The 19,974-nt window shown below is 40.3% G+C and overlaps 1 protein-coding gene across 10 annotated transcripts in view; it reads left to right on the top strand.

Annotated features, from left to right (window-relative positions):
• Positions 1 to 5,018: 5,018 nt before the first annotated feature.
• LCORL (ligand dependent nuclear receptor corepressor like) overlaps positions 5,019 to 19,974 on the top strand; it is a 186,430-nt gene continuing 171,474 nt past the window's right edge. For 9 of the 10 annotated variants that reach the window (XM_058430325.1, XM_032135505.1, XM_032135507.1 and 6 more), the window contains exon 1: positions 5,019 to 5,296. In XM_058430325.1, coding sequence (XP_058286308.1) covers positions 5,143 to 5,296 — 154 coding nt within the window. In that variant the 5' untranslated portion in view covers positions 5,019 to 5,142. The remainder of the gene's footprint in view (positions 5,297 to 19,974) is intronic. The other variant, XM_058430326.1, reaches the window with a different exon arrangement.

Genomic DNA, 19,974 nt, shown 5'->3' on the forward strand with positions numbered 1-19,974 from the left:
ATATTATCTAGTGGTTGTTCTTTATGCAACTACCCTATGGATTGGCTTGCTGCACAGCAATAAATAACTGGTACAACATATATAGGAAGTAGATAGTAGAACAAAATTATTTTTCCAAAGAACATTAACATTTCATATCATATACCTGTTGTTATACAAAAATCCTTTGTGAGTAACTGGATTTTCAGTGTAGGAGACAATTTTTTTTGTTGTTGTTGTTTTGTTTTGTTTGTTTGTTTTTGAGACGGAGTCTTGCTCTGTCGCCCAGGCTGGAGTGCAGTGGCGCAATCTCGGCTCACTGCAAGCTCCGCCTCCCGGGTTCACGCCATTCTCCTGCCTCAGCCTCTCCGAGTAGCTGGGACTACAGGCGCCCGCCACCACGCCCGGCTAATTTTTTGTATTTTTAGTAGAGACGGGGTTTCACCGTGGTCTCGATCTGCTGACCTCGTGATCTGCCCGCCTCGGCCTCCCAAAGTGCTGGGATTACAAGCGTGAGCCACCGCGCCCGGCCAGGAGACAATTTTTGATATTACCCTCTTTTTTTTTTTTTTTTTTTTTTTTTTTAAGACGGGGTTTCGCTCTTGTTGCCCAGGCTGGAGTGCAATGGCACGGTCTTGGCTCACTGCAACCTCCGCCTCTCTGGTTCAAGTGATTCTCTCATCTTAGCCTCCTAAGTAGCTGGGATTACAGGTGCCCACCACCAGGGCCAGCTAATTTTTGTATTTTTAGTAGAGACAGGGTTTCACCATGTTGGCCAGGCTGGTCTCGAACTCCTGACCTCAGGTGATCAACCCACCTCGGCCTCCCAAAGTTCTGGGGTTACAGGTGTGAGCCACTGCTCCTGGCTGGTAAGACCCTCTTTTTATACTTGAACTTATAGATAACTCAAACATGTATCAAACCAATAAATAAATATTAGACACCATGTTAGTCCCTGGCCCAGCACTTGATACTTAGAATGTAATGGTTAATCAATTAGACTCCTATTTTTATGTTCATTGGCTAATTATAAGACATCCTGTGGAAACTTCTTTGCTCTTCAAAGTGACGCTGAATTCGACAGTTAACTCCATTTGTGTATTTCAATATTTCTGGTCTTAATCTTTATCTTCTCCCAGAAATTCTAGATATGTGATATTCATTAGTTCTGTTTATATCTTTAGTTCTTCTTTTGGAGAATAGAGTAACCTTGCATTTCCCCAAATGTGGTAGACTACAAAAGTGGCCACAAATTATTTATTTCCCTCTGTCCAAATCCCTTTGCAATGTGACTTGCATATCCTTCTATTTAGAGGTAGAATCTATTTCCCCATATTGACTCTGGGCTTGGCCATGTGACTTGCTTTAGCCATTGAAACCACAGCAAATGTGAGTCAAACCGAGATTTGAAAAGTGTTTCTGCATGGGGGCTTCTTTTCTTGCAGCACTTTGGATCCCTCTGACTGCCACCATGTGAATAAGCTAGGGCTAGGGCTGGCCTCTTGATGATACTTGGCCTCATTGCTCTGTGTTCCCAGCTGACAGTCAGTGAATCCTCAGAAACAGAGCTGCCTCGCTGACAGACAGCTGACCACAAACACCTGAGTGAGTCCAGTAGAGGCCAACAGAAATGTCCAGCTGAGCCTAGCACAAATTTTCATTCCACAGAATTATGAGCTAAATGAATAGTTGGTATTTTAAGGTATTAAGTTGTGGGGTGGTTTGCCCTGCCCTCAAAGCGATCTAATATGTAACTCCTTAAAAGTCAGGCATGACCATAAAATTTGCTTCATCTACTGAAATCTGTCACTTCTGGTAGAAGCCTTTAAGAGTTGCACTGTGATTTAGCGTCATCTTTCTCGTCATGGTGACTGGGGAGCTTCCAAATGGCATAGCCCTGGAAGCCTCAGTCCCGGGATGGACATGAGGCTTATAGGGCTCATGTTCTTTCCACCCTTTTCCACACTGACCTTTGGAAGACAGATAGTATACCATGAAATAAACTTTTGTATTAACCTTTGTATTAAATCGCCGAGGATTTGAGTTTACTGGATTTTGGGTTTGTTACTGGAGCAGAACATAGCACATTCTAACTAATATATAAATTGGCACCCAGAAGGAGGTACCGTTATAACAGAAAAATCTAAAATATGTGGCTTTAACTTAGAGGCTCAGTGGGTGGTAGCAAGGAAATTGTCAGAGGCTGGAAAGTTGGAGATGCTAACTGTCGTAAAATATTTGCTGAAACGGTTCATGTGTGTCTCCCATTTTTCTCCTTTCTAAACAGGAATGTTTACCATATGCTGTGGTTTGAATTTGTCCACAAAAAAGCACATGTTGGAAACATAAACTCCAATGCAACAGTGTTGGGAAATGTGGCCTAATGAGAAGTGATAGGCTATGAGGGCATAGTGAATGGATTAATGCCATTATCAAGGGAGTGGATTCTTTATAGCAGGAGTGAGTTCATTCTAAAAGGATGAGTTTGGCCCCCTTTTACTCACTTGCCTTCTCTTTGCCTTTCCACTGTGGGGCCATGTAACAAGAAGGCCCTTGTTAGATGCCAGCACCTTGATCTTGGACTTTCTAGGCCCCAGAACTGTGAGCAATAAATGTCTGCTCTTCATATAAATTACCAAGTCAGTGGTATTCCATTACAGCAGCACAAAATAGACTAAGACACCATGCCTATTTAGTCCCTATTCCATCACTCTGTGTGTGTGTGTGTGTGTGTGTGTGTGTGTGTGTGTGAGAGAGAGAGAGAGAGAGAGAAAGAGAGAGAGAAGAGAGATCACGAGTGAGAGAGATCGGGGGAGGATACCTTATCTTTTTAGTTGTCTATAACAAGAGAAGCTTTATCCAGTTCCAGTATGGAGACTACCAACCATCACCCAGAGATGCCAGACTTTGAGATTAACGCCTTTACTGAACAGAACTTTTGGATTGTCTCACTTTGTGATAGGAGCAAATCTATTTTGTAGCGTAAAGAAAGTGAACTGTAAAATGGCGACTAGAAGGATAGATCACAGTAATCCTTGATACTATTTACCAATAAATTCTGGTTATCTTCTTTTTGCCCATATAATAGGATCGCACTTCCCTGCTCCCTTTAAGATCGATATGCCCGTATAATTCGCTTTGGTCAATGAAATGTGAGAACTGACTTGTATCACTTTTAGGAAGAACCAGTTTGCCATTCTTCATCTTCCTTTTGCCTATCACCCAAGGGGGTACGTTGCAGAGATTCCAGCCTCCTTAAGGATCCAGTTGCTTAGTGAGACCACATGGAATGAAGCCCCCTCCTCCTGCCACCCAGAGATGAACATGTAGATAATCAGAAAATAGTTTTTTGTTGTTGTTTTAAGCCACTAAGATTCTTGGATCATTTATTGCTGCACCATAATTTTTCCCATCCTAACTAATGTAGATTACTATAAAAGTGATCAGGAAAACCGCAAAGGCTGATCATCGTGGCAATTATGAGTGGAAGTGGTTAACTAAAACCATCCACTGACAATTCCAAAATCACCTTCACTAGCGATTTCACCTGCACTCCAATTGTGACCGTTCTAGAAAAGGTGATTATGCTCTCAAACTTTATTATTTTTAACTTACGAAGATGTAAAATTACATCTTCACTACTGAAGTCATAATGAGCAAAGAAATACTTTCTCATAGGAAGAAAAAGAAAGAAGGTGGATAAGGATAAGCCACAAAACAGGGAAGGTGGTACTGAACTCAGAATTTATGAGATTTCCAAAAAGAATTAAACATGTTTCCCACAGACTTGTGAATAAATTTCCAGAAATACACAGTACTTCTTAGCAAACGTTGGGTGGCTTAGCTTTGGCTTGTTAAACTGCACGTATACGGAAACAAACGCACAATCCCTCTGGTGCAAAAGTAAAAACTGTGACTGGAGTCTGTATTTAAACGTTAAGATTCCTCTCTCGCTCTCTCTGAAGAAGTTATTTTCTCTAGCACGGCGTAGAATTCATTCCATTAACATTTGGAAAGTGCTTAATCCCGTGTCATGCACTGTACTAGGGTCTAGTGAGTGACAGATGTCATGGTACGAGATCTCAGTGGGTCGCTGCCTTCCAGGAGCTTATAAAGAAAAATTTCCTTCTGCAGTTTTCAGCCGGCTACACCCAGTCCCCTGCAAGTAATTTTCAGTGAAAAAAAACCCGCATCTTTTTCCTAGTCCTTGCAAATATTCTTGCTTTCCGAGATCTCTTCGACTTGAATACCGAAGTCACTCGGGGATCTCTCTGGACGTTTGGCGGTTATTCCAGATGTAGCCTAATGACCGGCTTGCCCTTTCCCTGCGGAATGACAGGAAGACAGCGACCCCGGAAAGTTTCCAGCACTTAAAACACAAAGCGCAGCCTGAACCCACAAGGGCCGACAACTCTTGCGGCTTCCACCACCCTTCTATCGCGGAGCCTAAGGAAGCTAAAGCAGTCGGGTCAGACCCGGTCACCAGGGCAGCGCATGGTCTCGGGCGCAGGGAGCGACAGGCTCAGTCCCCCAGCGGCGCGGCGCAGCGCAGAGAAGTTGCAGGCCAGCCTGCAAACCCAAGTGCTGGGGGGGCAAAAAACAAACAAACAAACAAACAAACAAACAAACAAAAAACCACAAAACACCCGATCCTTTCCTCTGGACTACAATGACCGACAAGCAACGCGCCACGGCGCCAAGTTCGGCTTCGGGATCCTGGCGAAATGGAGCCTGGGAAGTGAAGTCTCCGGACTGTCGGAGTCCCGTAGTGAAGGCAGAAAGTAGGCGTTGCTAGTCCGCTCCACTAGCACGCCGCTTCCTGGCTGGGCTCCGGGTCTCTCGGCTCCCGCTCAGGGTTTTCGCGGGCGGCGGGAGCGATATGGCTCGCCTGAGTAAACTCCAGCGGGAGGGGGAGGAGGGTAGTGGGTGGGGAGGCGGGGTCAGCGGAAGCGGCAGGTTGCTTCCTTCTCCTCTGGCTCCCTCCCCGCCTCTCCCTGAGGGAGCGGTGGGAGGGGGAGGGCAGGGCAGAGGGAAGGTAGTGACACGTGTCAATCAACCCCCCTCCGGGGGGCGCGCGCTCCGGGGCTCGCGCCGAGGGCTCGCGCCCCTGCCTCGTGCCTGCGCTGCTCGTATGTAAATGAGGGCGCGTGACGCGGGACGCAGATGGACAAGGGAAGAGAGAGAATGGCCGCTGCCGCCGCCGCTGCTGCCGCCGCCGCCGCCGCCGCTCAGTGCCGGAGCCCTCGGTGCGCGGCGGAGAGGAGAGGATTCCGGCGGGAACTCGACTCTTGGCGCCACCGCCTCATGCACTGTGTAGGTAAGAGAGACGCGGGCCGGGGCCCCGGGCTCCGCGCGGAGACCGCTGTCGCAGCCCGAGGAGTTTGTGGCTGAGGGGTTTAGTTGAATCTCCCGTTCGGGTTAGTTCGGTGGGGGAGCGAGATGGGAGCGGCGCGGCGGCCCCGGCGCTCGCCTTTTGTCTTGCGGGCTGCTGGCCCGGCGCGGTCCGCCCTCTTTCGCCTTCCTAGCTCTTGGGCTTCCCGGGAACTGTTAGTTGGGACCCGCTTGCAGAGCCCCCAAGGAAGCCGCCCGCTCGCGCTCTCCCCGAAACTCCTCGGCGCCTGTCGCTGCCCGCCGTCGCCCGCCGTCCACCCTGACAGGAGGGAGGAAGCGGCCCGGTGGGTCGGCGCCCTGGCGGAGGGGAGCCGGCGGGCAGGGCGGCCGAAGGAAGGCGGGCTGGTCCGCGCCCCCGCCGAGCGCACACACACCCCCTTCTCGCCGCCCGGGGCCGGGTGAGCAGACGCGGCCAGTTCCCGGGGATCTGGACCTGGAGACCCACGGGCGCTCGCAGGGCGGGAGCCGCGGATGGGCCGGCGGGGGGCTAGGGGCGGCGGGGGCGTCGCCCGAGGGGCGGGGGGCGCCCAACTCTGCCCTCTCGCGCTCGGCGGCGGCGCTGTGTGTACCCCTTTAAGAAGGAGCCGCTTGAGCGCTGACGGTTGGGATTTGAAGTTCTTCCTCCCTCTTTGGAAGTCTGGACGGATGGGGGGTGTTGCCACGGCAACGACACCCTCCCCCCCCTTCTGCTTACGGACGCCCCGAAGACTCTGGTCCTCTTTCACTGTCATGTGATGGACTCTTCCTTACACACACACACACACGCGCGCGCACACACACACACACACACACACGCACGCATCGCCCTCCCCACCTCCCATCCCCATTCAACTGCAATTCCCTCGTTTTGGTTGGATCTGATTCGTTTTGCTTCAAACTTCTGGGCTTGGGGCTCTCACCCTGTGGATTGTTTAGGGTGACAGGAATGGTGGGACTCCCTACCGTGCTGCAGTCGCGGTTTTTTTGTTTTTTTTTTCCTTTTTTTGCCTAAGTGAGACGAATGCATAGAGCTGTTATCCAGCAGGTTGGTTTAGTGGGCTTAGAGGGGCGAACACGGATTATGGAATGGGGCGCATTGTGGATGTTTGTTTTGGAAGGGGGTTATGGGTGGGAGTGTAGGGGCAGAGGTAGAAAGGAAGGTTGTATTGTGTAAGCAGTGGATAGTGGCAGCAGCTTGCTCTACTGGCGAGTGAATCTTGGCATTTGGAGTTGGGGAGTAACCCTAGTGTCTTAAGAAAACAACTCTCTTACCTTGTTTCCATCTGCTCTGGCACCACCTCGCACCCCCGACCCCGCCTCCCATGTGTTTGGTTAACGTCTTAAGATCTTTTTTTCACTAGTAGAAAAGAGATCGTATTAGGTTAAACTTAATACAATTTCAATTCAGAAATGTGTACCGCAGAACGCGTTAAATATAGGAAAATGTACGAGAAAGGAAGGTTACTTTAGGGGGCATTTAAGTGATGTTTAAGTAATTTACTGCTTTTGTTTTGCCCTTACGAAAACTGTATTTTGGTCTTCTCTAAGGAAAGATGATGAGAAATAGCTTTAGTCAAGTATTCATAGGTGATTTTAGTTTATGAAGTGTAAAAAAAAAAAAAACCTCTAGGTATTCTTTATATAAATTGTTTAAAAAACTAAATATTGTTGTTTGTGCTTCTTGAATACAAAATGGACTGTTTTTGATAATTGCTTATGTAAAGATCTCTTCTGGAAACCAATTTAGAAATTACTGAGCTCATTTAGGTAGAATTAGGTAGGATGACAGCATTGCAACACTGGCTTATGATATTACTGTTAAGTTTTGCCAAGGCACAAAGTGATTTGAGGATGTCTTTTTATGTTTTGGAATATTTTGGTTGGTTTTTTTTTCTGATCTTCTTGTTTATTTAGATACATTAAGTATAGCTTTGCATCATAAAAATATATAGGCTTGAAAAATAGTCAAACTTTAAATGAAACACAATTCATTGGATTTGATGGAAAAGGGAACTAGAATATCTTTTTGCCTTACCTACTTGTATATTCAAGTAAAATTGGAAGACATTGGAAGTTAATACTGTATTACACTTTTAATGCAATATGTGATTACATTGTATCGTATGTGAAAAGAAATTTTGTCCCTGGCTTCTAACTATATTTGAGAATTGTTTCCCACAGTCCCCATCCTAATTAAGCCCTATTAAAACCTGTCTCATATTTTTTGTTACTTATTTATTTATTTATTTATTTATTGAGATGGAGTCTGACTCTGTCGCCCAGGCTGGAGTGTTAGTGGTGCGATCTCAGCTCACTGCAACCTCCGCCTCCTGGATTCAAGCGATTCTCCTGCCTGAGCCTCCCGAATGAATAGTTGGGATTAAAGGTGCCCGCCACCACGCCCAGCTAATTTTAGTATTTTTAGTAGAGACTAGGTTTCGCCATGTTGGCCAGGCTGGTCTCGAACCCCATTGTTATTTTAAAATAAACAATAACATCCATTTAAACAGAGTATACACTTGTTGATTGGGCTTTTTTAGCATCTTAGGTGTTAAGCACTAATTTATAGTGCTTTCATCCCATTGGGATGAAATGGAGTTTGGATATTTACCTTTTGCTATTAATGTGCCTTACATTCATTACTTTATAAACATATTATAATAAAGCCATATTTTTTTCCCTTTGCATGTGTATACATGTGTGAATATATATGCGTACACATATGTGTATATTCAGTATATATATAAAATATTCGGTGCTCTCATTGCTTACAATCATTTTTATAAAATAATATCCTTCTTGCCTTTTGGGAAAGGAAATGATCCAAACATCTTAATTTTAAGTGAGATATGGAATTGTAGGCAGCGTCTCAGGGTTGTACAGCAAATTAGTATTGAGTCCCTAGTGAGATTTTGAATCTCAGTTCTTAGCCTAACTCTTTAATCTGATTCATTTTATAACTCATATAATATTCTAATTTTATAGAGAAGAAAGTTGTTTCAGTTGTCATGACTGCTTGTAGTTAGCCACAAAGGTAAACGTTTGACTCTTAATATGGAATGAGATGTTTACCTTCCTCTAATTGTGGCATTCATCTCTTTATGTTAGATTTTTAACTACTGTTCTGGTTCATTCCACGCAGTTTTCTTTTCATTGAAGAGTTGTCTTACAACCTTTTGTCCCAATTAATATCTCTATTTACATTGTGGTACTTTTTATGATTTGACTGTTTTTCTATAATTATCGTATACTGTACTGTGTTATAGTTTTCAGTAGCTCGTGACACAAATGTTCGAGTGCTTATTGGATATGGTAAACAGTATCCTAGTACTATGATATTGAGAAATAACAAATACAGTCCTGGATCTTATGAAATGTATAATTAGCATTTGATGAGTCATACAATTTAAAACAGGTGTAGAATAAAAGAAATACACCTGTACATTTTTAAACATCATCAGGACTTGTATAGTCCATTAGGATATCTGATGTGGGAGACTGGCCAATATTTAAAAATTTTGTATTTTGATGTAATTTCAATCTTAAAAGTTGGAAGAATAGAACTCCTGTGTACCTACATTTGTTGTTTTACATTTTGCTGTGTTTATCACTCTTTATACTGATCTCTCTATATTTTTTCAGAACAATTTGAGAGTAATTCAGAGACATCAACCTCTTTACCCCTAAATTCTTCAGTGTATATTTTTAAAAAACAAGGATACTGTCTGACCTAATTATAGTGAGGTTATTAAAACCAGAAGATTTAATGCTGATGTACTGTTATCTAATTTATAGTCCATATTCAAATTATATCTGTTTATCTATTTTTTCTGTTAGCTTTTTTTCCTCTTATTCTGGGATCCACTTCAGGATCATGCATTACATTTGGTAATTATGTCTCCTTAGTCTCTTTTAATCGGGAACACTTTGTCAACCTTACTATTTCTTGACCTTGACATTTTTAAAAGTACAGGGCAGCTATTTTGTAGAATGTCCCTCAATTTGAATTTATCTGTTGCTTTCTCGTGATTAGATTGGTTATGCATTTTGGCAGGAATACCACTTAAGAGATGTTCTGCCCTTCTTAGTACATCATATCTTGAGATTCATGATGTTGGTGTGTACCAATGTTGGTGATGTTAGCTTTGAAAATTTTGTTAAGCTGGTATTCCTCATATGTATCCCTGAAAGTTATTATTTATCTCATTGTAACTAATATGCAATTTGTGGAAAAATAATTTTGGGGAACAGCATATTTACATAGTATAATCAAAATTTCACCCACAAGTTTTAGTATCAATTGATGATTATCTGACTTCATTCCTTCTATAATTATTAGTTGACATTCTAACATAAGGTAATCTTTCCCATCTCCATTATTTATTCTGTTCTTTTATCTGTATGAACTCATGGATTTTAAATTTTATTCAGTGGTTAAATCCATTGCTGTCATTATTTTGATTCACAGATTGTCCCAGGTTTGGCCAATGGGTGTCTCATCAAGCTAGTTCCAGTGTTATTTCTGCAAAAACAAGATATTCCAGGTTAATTTTGTATTTTGTCTGTCCAAGCTGTGGCATGAGCTCCTTTTCCAAATTGACCTCCATTCTTTTCAGTGGAAAATAGACTTAGATACCAAAATCTAAGCAGTAGGTTTTAGGACTGTTTTTAAACCTGATTTTTATGATACAGAAGCTGATAATCATTGTAACCATTTTGTCTAAGGGCACAGCAGCAAAACAGAATGACAAAGATTGGTTTAGAATCATTCTGTAAACTCCAGTATCTTTCCTACATAACAGTGTTGTCCAGTAGAAATATAATGGAAGTAAAACATGTAAATTTAAATCTTCTAATAACCACATTTTAAAAGCATATTTATCCTAATGTGTTAAATATATTATCATTTTAACACTAATCCATATAGAAATTATTGAGTTAGTTTATATTTTTCAAAAATATTAAGTCTTCAAAATCAGGTATTTTACATTGATAGCACATCCCAATTTGGACTAGACACATTTTAGGTGCCTTAATAGTCACATGTAGCAAATGGCTATCACTTCGCATAGTTCAGTTCTGTACAGTAGTTGCTCCAGCCAACTCTTGATTACCATGATACCACTTAATTAAAGCCTGTTAATAATCACCAAACCTATTTATTTTGCTTAATTTATTTTTCCTCAAATCTTTTATTTTGGTAGTATAAAACAGCAAATAAACATAAAGATTCTAGAGCTAGACTACTTGTGTTTGAATCCTATTGTTACCACTTAGCAGTGTGGACAAGTAGCTTAACCTGTCTATACTTTAGTTTCTTAATCTGTAAATTGGAGATAATCAGGTTGTTTGCTAATTTTGTGTTAATATATGTTGATATGTGTCTATCATATAGAAAGCATTCCCTAAGTGTTTGCTAGTATTACGATTGGTTTACACAGGTTATTGGCAGCTTTGAACTCTTAACGTTTTTGTCAATAGATTCTTTCTGGTAGGAATCCTGATGAACAGTGAAAAGATCATGGAACATGTTAAAGAAAAGAGAGTAAGGGCTTGAATGGTCTGTATTCTAGACTATTCTAGAGCCACAGAATTATAGTTTTAGAATCACAGGGTATCACTTAGTCTAATCCTGGCTTTTTATGTATGATACCAGGAAGGCCTTTGATACCGAAAGGAATCTTTTGGCTATGTGGTAACTGAATACAATAAATTATTTTTAGCTCATTTAAAAAATTTATACTAGATCATCTTGAAGTTACTTTTTGTCAGTGTCTACTCTCTATTTTACTTTTTCTGTTAATCAACTTGTTGCTACTTTCTGGATGCTTCTTGTCTCCTGCTCCTTTATCTTACCACTAACTTCTCCCTCATCTTGTCACTGTTGCCATGTAAACCCCATAAGAGTAGATTTACTTAGAAATCTGGATTGATCGGACTGGTATGGATGGGTCTGCTATCCAAAAGACTTTGTTTATACAGCTGTTTTTTTCAAGCTCTATCAAATGTTTTCTATTTTAAAAGATGTAAATTGTGGCACCATCTAATAGTGTGCATTGGACAGATGGAATCTGTGATGCTGATGAGTAGTTGGATGGTTAAGACATATATCAAGTCTTTCTGTAAAATAGGCATATTGATGAATTTTGCATGCAAATTTTGAAGTTCTCTGTACTCTTGGATCTTTTTATATTTGAAAGAGTAAAATTCTGCCATCTTTGGAACCAAGCAGTGTGTAATTTTGTATTTTGTAAATGTTAGATATGGGCTACAGACTGGTCTTAACCAGTCTTTTTTGTGTGATACCCTCTTTGTGCACATACTACATCCCTTGTTTGGCTACATGGGTGCGCTGCTTCCTGATTGGCCGTGCGCATGATAAATTGCTGTTATGTGTCTTCTACATTCCTCTCATTTGTCTGACTTCCAACCCTGGTCTTTAATTCTTCTGCCATAGTGCAGTCTTGGGAGGAGCAACAAAGATATGTAGATTTTTGGTTATGTTATGTAACTTTTTATTCCTCATTAGTTAAATCTCATCTTTCAATGGTAATAATCTACATTTTTGGTGGGAAGTTTCTTTTCTTTTTAGTAGTATTCCTTCCTTTTGGTATATATGACTAGCATTCATGGCTGATAGATAACAGAGCACCAAGGACATAGGTCCAAAATTTTAAGGACCTGCCTAACTGTATAGAGTTCATAGTTAAGAGCTGAATCTATAATCAAGTAATCTTTGCAAGAGTTTTTATTCACAATGCAATCTAGATAAGAGAATGTGAATGGGGGGCCCAGACCAGCCTACTGCTACCAGTAGAAAACTGATTAACAAAATAATGCCATCTTTGTATTTGAAGAATACCACTTTGTTCTTAATTAAAGCAAAATAAAAATTTTGTTTTGAGAATTTTTGTGTTTGATAGAAAACAAAACTTAAAATGAGGAATTGTCTGTATCTCATCTCCTTTCCTTTCATATAGTTTCCCCATAATTGGCAGCAACCCTATCCTGCTTGCTACATTTGTGCCTTACTTTTCTTCTTTTTTTACCTTAATCTGTTGCCAAGCTATTATTACCTTCTTTACAGTATCTCATGGATTCAATTTTTTTTTTTTTTTTATGCAGTAAGCATTAGGACAGATGCAGATAAGATTCTGGTTTATATCAGTGTCTGCATTGCTGGTTTTACTGTCTTTCAGTCTGACTTACAACCAATAGTAAATCATTGTTTAAAGTAGCTGCTTTGATTTCATAGTTTACAAAGCTGTAGTATCTCCCCTTTGTCTTTTTTTCATGGAATAAAAGCTGCCAGCCATGTTTATCTAGTTGGTCATAGTTTAGCAGCCTGCTGCTTCAGTTTGTCTAGTTTCTTCTTTAGACAGCTCGACCTTTTACATAGATTTTTGTCCTTTTTTATCCACATTGCCCCAAATTTTTGAGTATCTTTTTAGTTATATCTTCTACCCTGCATCCTCAGTCGCCTTTTAAATTAAATTGCAGGCCGGGCATGGTGGCCCATCCCTGTAATCCCAGCAGTTTGGGAGACTGAGGCAGGCGGATCACTTGAGCCCAGGAGTTGGAGACTAGCCTTGCCAACATGACACAACCCCATCTCTACTAAAAATACAAAAATTAGCTGGGCATGGTGGCACATTCCTGTAATCCCAGCTACTCGGGAGGCTGAGGCACGAGAATCGCTTGAACCCAGGAGGCGGAGGTTGCAGTGCATGAGATCATGCCACTGTATTCCAGCCTAGGTGACCGACCATGACTCAGAAAAAAAAAAAAAAAAAATTCAACTGCAACCTAGAGTCTTTTCTAAAGTATTTATTGAAAAGCAAATTTAAGAGCTTTCTCCATTAATTCAAATTGGCCAATTCTTTTCTGACCAGTATGTGCAAAGTGTGCACATAGGAAGTAATTTTGTCCAGTAGTCTTCATGTTTAAATTATAAACTGTTTAGGGACAGTAACTAATAAGTCCTCACAAGTGGTAGAAAGGACTTAATGGAAATAACCCAGTTTCTTCTTAGCCCCTATCATTGTAACATTAGGCACAAATCATTCCACTTTTTACAGATGGAAATCTATGAAACTGGGATAATATCTGTCCTCAAATGTTTGCCATTTTTATTCTTATGAAAGATGCTATAATATTTATGTAGTAGTAGTATCTGGGCTGAAGGTATAAATTAGAAAATTACCAGCATAAAGATGATATTTAAATCCACAGAAATATGAGATTACTTAGGAATAAGGGACAGTATATCTAGAGTATAACTTGAGTATATTAAAGATAGTTTAGATAGTATAACTAGTAGATGACTCAGTACCACACCTTAAGGAATCTTAGCCTTCATTGGGCAGAAGAAGAGAAACCTCAAAGTAAGGTCACTGGCTGAATAGTAAAACCAGGAGGGAGTGGTATTACCAAATCCAAGAGGAGAGAGAAAAATATTACAATAAGGAGGGATTGTTACGTGTTGATGGGATGTCAAGTACCATGAAACAGGGAAGTGTACATTGTTTTTGGCTCTAGGTGACCTTGACTAGATAAATTTCAGTAGTGATGGAGATGGCAGCCATATTATAATAGGTTAGAAAGTAATTAAGATATGTGCAAGTGGAGATAACATTTGTAGTAAACTACTAATTTAAGAGCTGTATTTTGGGGAAGAACTGATAAATAGAGCAGTAATTGGAGACATCTGGGGTCTAGGGTTGTTTGTTTTTTAGATAGGCATTACCATTTGCCATACTTAGTAAGATGGGGAATACTTTTCTGTATCAGTGATAACCATGATTCTTTTATGTGTTAATGTCATTAAGCTGAGAGCTGATAGTAACAAAATACTGAGGCAGATATATTAGATAAAGAAATGGGATAGACTTGGTTTTAATCTCTTAATATGGATTCTACATTTATTTTTTTCCCTTCAAAAATGTTTCCTAATCAAGTTACTGAGATGTGGTATGTGTAACATTGGTGCATTACACATTTTAAAAGAATGTTCTTTTCTACAATTAATTTACTGTTGTCAGTCATCAATTATCTTGAGTCCTACGTGTGACCATTGCTTGGGGGTATAATTTTATGTTTCTTCTTTACTGGATTCTGAACTAGAAATAGACTTCAGAATAAAAAATCAAAATATTAGCTTTTTTAAATTGTAAGGTTGCATTGAAGAACTTGGCTTGGAACTGAGGCCAAAATTAGACATTAGGTTGCCTTACTCCCTGACTCCCTGAATTGAACTTACCAGCCTATCAAAGACAGTACAGCTGGAGCTGCAGGCCTCTTAAAATACAAGGAAGCTGTACCCTAGTGAGTTTACCATGCTTGTTGGTAGGAGTGAGCCAGGAGGCCTGGCCGTGAATGAAAAATGACTTTTAAAACATTAATCCATCCCACTAGGGACCAACTGTAAGGATGTTGCCAATATTAGTTATTCTTCCTTCTTTTGGGAGGACTGAATAAGTAGTAGAGAAAAGAGCCAAGTTTCTTCCAAAGTACTTCCCCCAAGAATGTGAAAAGTGTTTGTGGGAGTTCTATTTTATGGAAAAGACAGGAACTGTGGTGTGGTTCAAAAAGCTTACTGTTTACACAGGAATAGGATTTACCTTGCTTTTAAAGAGTTCACAATGATCAGGGATGTTAAATATTAGACTTGGTGTAATGTAATGAAAAGACAGAAGTGGGAACAATTAATTTTGACTTGAAGGATTCAAAATGACTAGGATTCAAAACATTGAGTGAAAGCAAGGATTGGCAAACTTTTTCTCTAAAGGGCCAGACAGTAAATGTTTTAGGCTTTGTGGGCCATCTGGTCTCTATTGCAGCTACTCACCTCCACTGTTGTAGTGCAAAAGAAAGACATAAATTAATAAGCATGGCTGTGTTTCAGTAACATTTATTTATAAAAATAGGTGGATTTGGCCTATAAACCATAGTTTGCTGATCTCTGGGATAAAGGATACAGCAGGAAAGTAGAGTGGAGGGAATGGGCAGAGATAGTATAAACAAATATGTTTAAGTATAAATAGTGATATATTCTGAAAATATTTAGCATTACAGTGCCTTTGGTTTATAGGGTAGCAGCAGAAAGTAGGACTGGAAGTATAAATTATGGCTTCTACAAGGAGGAAATTATAAGCCTTTGAAGTTTTTTTTTTTTTTTAAACGAGTAATAAGCATGATCAGATAAGTCAGCTTATTTTCATTTGGAACATCTGTTGTTGGTGCAGGTTTCAGGGCTTTTTGTTTGCAATAGTTTTAAGAAGCTCAAATTAAAGCAGCCCTTTTAAATCAAAACTGGGAAAATGAGCAGTCTTCATTCACTTCAATGTATTAAGACATTCTGCTTGGGCTCTGAACAACTTGAGAAATAAAACAAGGAGAAAGATGGAAGCCAAAATAATCTTTCTGTTACCGATATAGGCCAGGTTAGAGGAATAGCTTGATGGGGGAGTCAGGTGGTCTGGCATAGGCTGACTTATCCATCCAGTCCTAGGCTCAGTAGAGAAGCAGAGCCGAATATGAGTCTTTGGAGGTCTGTTCTCCTTTGAAAGCTCAACCCCAGGGGCAAGAGGAACAGAACTGAGCTCTTCCTCAAATCCAGAATCACCAATCGGATAATTCACTTTACTACCTAAGGGTAAAAAGAGGCTCAGGTTGTGCTTTTGATGCATCCTTCCTCATAGAAACCAGGAGCAAGGGAAAGGTATTATAACAATCATGGCTGTTAATTTTTGCAGGGTTGTATCTGGGGGTAAGTGTACTGGAAACAATACAACTGTTAATATCCTGAAAACAAGTCAAATTTACTTGTTCTGGATATTTTAAAAAATATGTTATGGCCAGGCCCGGTGGCTCACGTTTGTAATCCCAGCACTTTGGGAAGCTGAGACAGGCAGATTGTATGAGGTCAGGAGCTCAAGACCAGCCTGGCCAACATGGTGAAACCCTGTCTCTACTAAAAATACAAAAATTAGCCAGGTGTGGTGGCAGTTGCCTGTAATCTCAGCTGCTTGGGAGGCTGAGGCAGGAGAATGGCTTGAACCTGGAAGGCGGAGGTTGCAGTGAGCCGAGATTGTGCCACTGCACTCCAGCCTGGGCAACAGAGCAAGACTCCATCTGAAATATATATATACACACACATACATACATATATACATACATATATATACACGCAGACACACACACACATATATATATGCAACCATACACACATTTATGTATATTTTAGTGTTTGGAACAACTGTATTTTTTAAACTCAAAATAAAATTAGTAGGGTTTTTTCTTCTTTTTAAATTAACTAGATTTTCCACAGGCCTATGTAAGATACTTAAGTAAAATGCATGTTTGGTTAGAAAGAAACCCAGTGCTCTCTTCTGTATTATAATTTTCAATTAACTTTTTAAACTTAGAAGGAATTAGTATAAAAGAATAGAGCACTGTTTATGTGGAAAAAAAGCAGGTACTCTGACAAATAGATTATTGTTTTAATTAGCTTTGATTATAGGTGCTTACACAGTTTATTCACTGGTGTCTCTTTTTTTTTAAAAAATATAATTAATTGTTCTTCAATGTCTTCTTCCTCCTCCCTTTCTGAACAGCTCAGTACTAAAACATCAAGTGGGAGAAAACAAGGGTAGGTATCCACACTGGGTGGGGTGCGTGGGAGGCAGAGCCACATCATCATTTAAGAGGAGTGGGATCTCGGAACCTGATGGGGTGAGGAGAGTGTCCATGGGGGTTGATGGAATGAAGGGTAAGTAGCACCTCTCCATTGGAAGGCATGCTAAGGCAGGGTATTGGAGCCCAAGCAGGGTGATACGGTATCTGTGAAGGAGAGTGGCCTGGTATGGGGGAAGGTCAGCTGGTCCCAGCAAGGAGGACATCTACTTGGGGTGGGATGTCACCCTGCATGAGCTCTCAGGGCCCCAGTAGATAGCAGGGGGTAGGGAGTGACCCATGTAGGATTGCAGCCTGGTGGAGGTATATTGAGGCTCAAGTGACATGAGGAGGGACTCCATACATAGAGGTATCTGAGTCCAAGGTGTTAGACCCTGAGGGTAAAGGGAGGAAGGCCTCTCAGTGGAGGCTCGGTACAATATGGGATTTCATAGCCTGAGCAGGGTAGGGAGGATATTCTTGTAGGAGGGATTCCAGGCATGAGGAATAGGGACCTGAACAGGTTGAGGAGATTATATACACGGGGTAGGGATTTTGGGGCCAAGAGAGGTGAGGAGGGTGTCCGTGTAGGGAAAGGGACAGCTACAGTGGGAGATTGGTTACATACATGGAGATTGATCACATAAATCAGTATTAAGAATAATGGGAGCCAGGCTTCTCATTGTCTGAGAAGGGAGTTACTAATATGAAAGTAGGGAAAACTAGAATGCTGTCTGTGGTGTTGGATAGGAAATGAAGTACTTGTGCGAACTCATGGTTTTCATCATATATAGATATAGAAATATATGTGTATGTATACATACACATGCCCTATACTGGTCATTGAGAAGGGGCTTAGGAGCAGTGGCACTACGGTAGCAGTGAGCATAATGTATTACCGTTAATTTCCTGATTTTAATGGTTGTTTTTGTGAGAGAATTGGGAAATACTAAGAATTCAAGAGTGGTGGGTCATTATGTAGATATTTACTCTCAAATGGTTGGGAAGATAAAAGTCTTCCTTACTATACTTAAAACTTTTTTTTTTTAAGTTAAAGATTGTTAAAACATAAAAGTAAGTATTTAAAAACAGTGTCATTAGTCTGTGTATGTTCTTGTGAATTAATCACTTTCAGCCCTAACTACCATAGTTAGTAATATACATGTTGTCTTACAGATTTTCCAGCACCAAGAATTGCCCCTTGAAATAATGATAGATAATGTTTATTGAGTGCTTACCATGTGTTAGGCAGATTCTAAGTTTTTATATGTATTATCACATATAATTTTCCATATGAAATAGTACAATTTTTATCTTCATTTTACAAATGAGAAAATTCAGGCTTAGAGAGGCTAAGTGACTTGCCCAAGTCTTTCTGCCTAGCAAATACAAAAGTAGAATTCACATCCAGTCTTAACCACTATACCAGGTCAAACCTCATTTAAAAATTAGCAAGTCTCATCCTTTCTGGTCAGATTGTTACATCTAAAACTTTAGTAGTGCTGTTTTCATTTTATTTTAGAACTTAAGTTTCAGGGGTGGGAAAAAGTATTCTGGGTTTAGGCCTCCTCAGCCTTTTATTCCTGTCCTGGAGTGAGAGAGAACAGGGACTTGTGTATTTGAATGCATGGTGTCAGAGATAAGGATTCCCCTGTGATGAGTTAATCAGAGAAAATATCCACTAATTTTTTTCTTGCTTTTACAGCTGGGAATGGATGATGATGAGAACATGGAGTTAGTGGGCAAGGCTTTTCCATAGCACAGACTTGCAGTGTTAAGTTTTAGTTTGGATATAAAGTTACCTTCTATCCTAATTCTAAGAATGATGAGCAATACCTTTCCATCTCTTTTGAACTTTCCCCAAGAATGGCAGATGAATTAATAGGATATAGCTAATTGTTTCATTTTAACCTTCCTTTCCTTGTACTTATCTGTGCCAATTTAGGGTATGGAAAAGTAGTTTCTTGGTAAAATCCGGTATGTTTTTTTACATACTACTCTTTTGGCATCAGCCCAATGATTACTTTTTTCTTCTTTGCTTTCTTAACCTTTTAGTATTTGTGTTCTGGCATAGCACATAAATAGAATAGAATTTGCCTATGAGTACATATTAGCTTGCTTGTCTAACTTTTCACTCTTAACAGTCTGAGCCCACAGATCCTTTCATCCTCTGTCAGAGTGAGTTTCTGCTGACCTACTCATTCCTCAGACCCATTCTAAAATTGCCCCCTTTATTTTATATAAAGAATAATAGTATTTTCAGTGTTGAAAGAAGCATGGCCATCTGCTAAAATCCTTTTGCTTATATTTTCTTCCTCATAATTTTTTTCAGTAATTATTTATGGACAGGGCAGTGTACTAGGAGACTCAGGTGAATTAGATTGTCTTCATGAAGCACAGTCTCCTGGGGAAAACAAGGCTCTCTGACTACAGAATACGATAAATGCGATAATAGAAGCATATACAGTATTAAATTTGTAGCATAAAGGAGGGGAATGGTGAGATTTCCTTATATGAGTCCATGAACAATCACAAGATGATTGTGGGAAATGAGAAAAGATAGTTTGTTTAATTGAATCATGAAGAAACATGTAAGCAGGATATAGTAGTAATTATTTTAAATTATTTTACTGTGGATTAGGCATTAAGCGCTTATACTGAGAATTTATTTGATTTCCATAACTGTCTTATAAGACAGTAACTATATTTTTTATCCTACTTTACAGAAAAGGAAATTAACTCACACTATAGGTGGAGAAAAACCATTGAAGAATTTTAAGCATGGGAGTGATATAGTTTAATTTGTGGTTTTATAAGATTACTCTGCTAGTATGGAGAATATAACAGGCAAATCAGGAGATGTCAAGATAGACCAAGCAAGTTTTGAGGGTCTGAAATAAGAGTAGTAGTGGAAACAGAGAAGAGGGGGAGACTATTACAAGAGGAGTTACA

The sequence above is a fragment of the Hylobates moloch genome, unplaced genomic scaffold (genome assembly GCF_009828535.3).
Source record: "Hylobates moloch isolate HMO894 unplaced genomic scaffold, HMol_V3 SCAFFOLD_17, whole genome shotgun sequence".
In the NCBI taxonomy this organism is placed as follows: Eukaryota; Metazoa; Chordata; class Mammalia; order Primates; family Hylobatidae; genus Hylobates; species Hylobates moloch.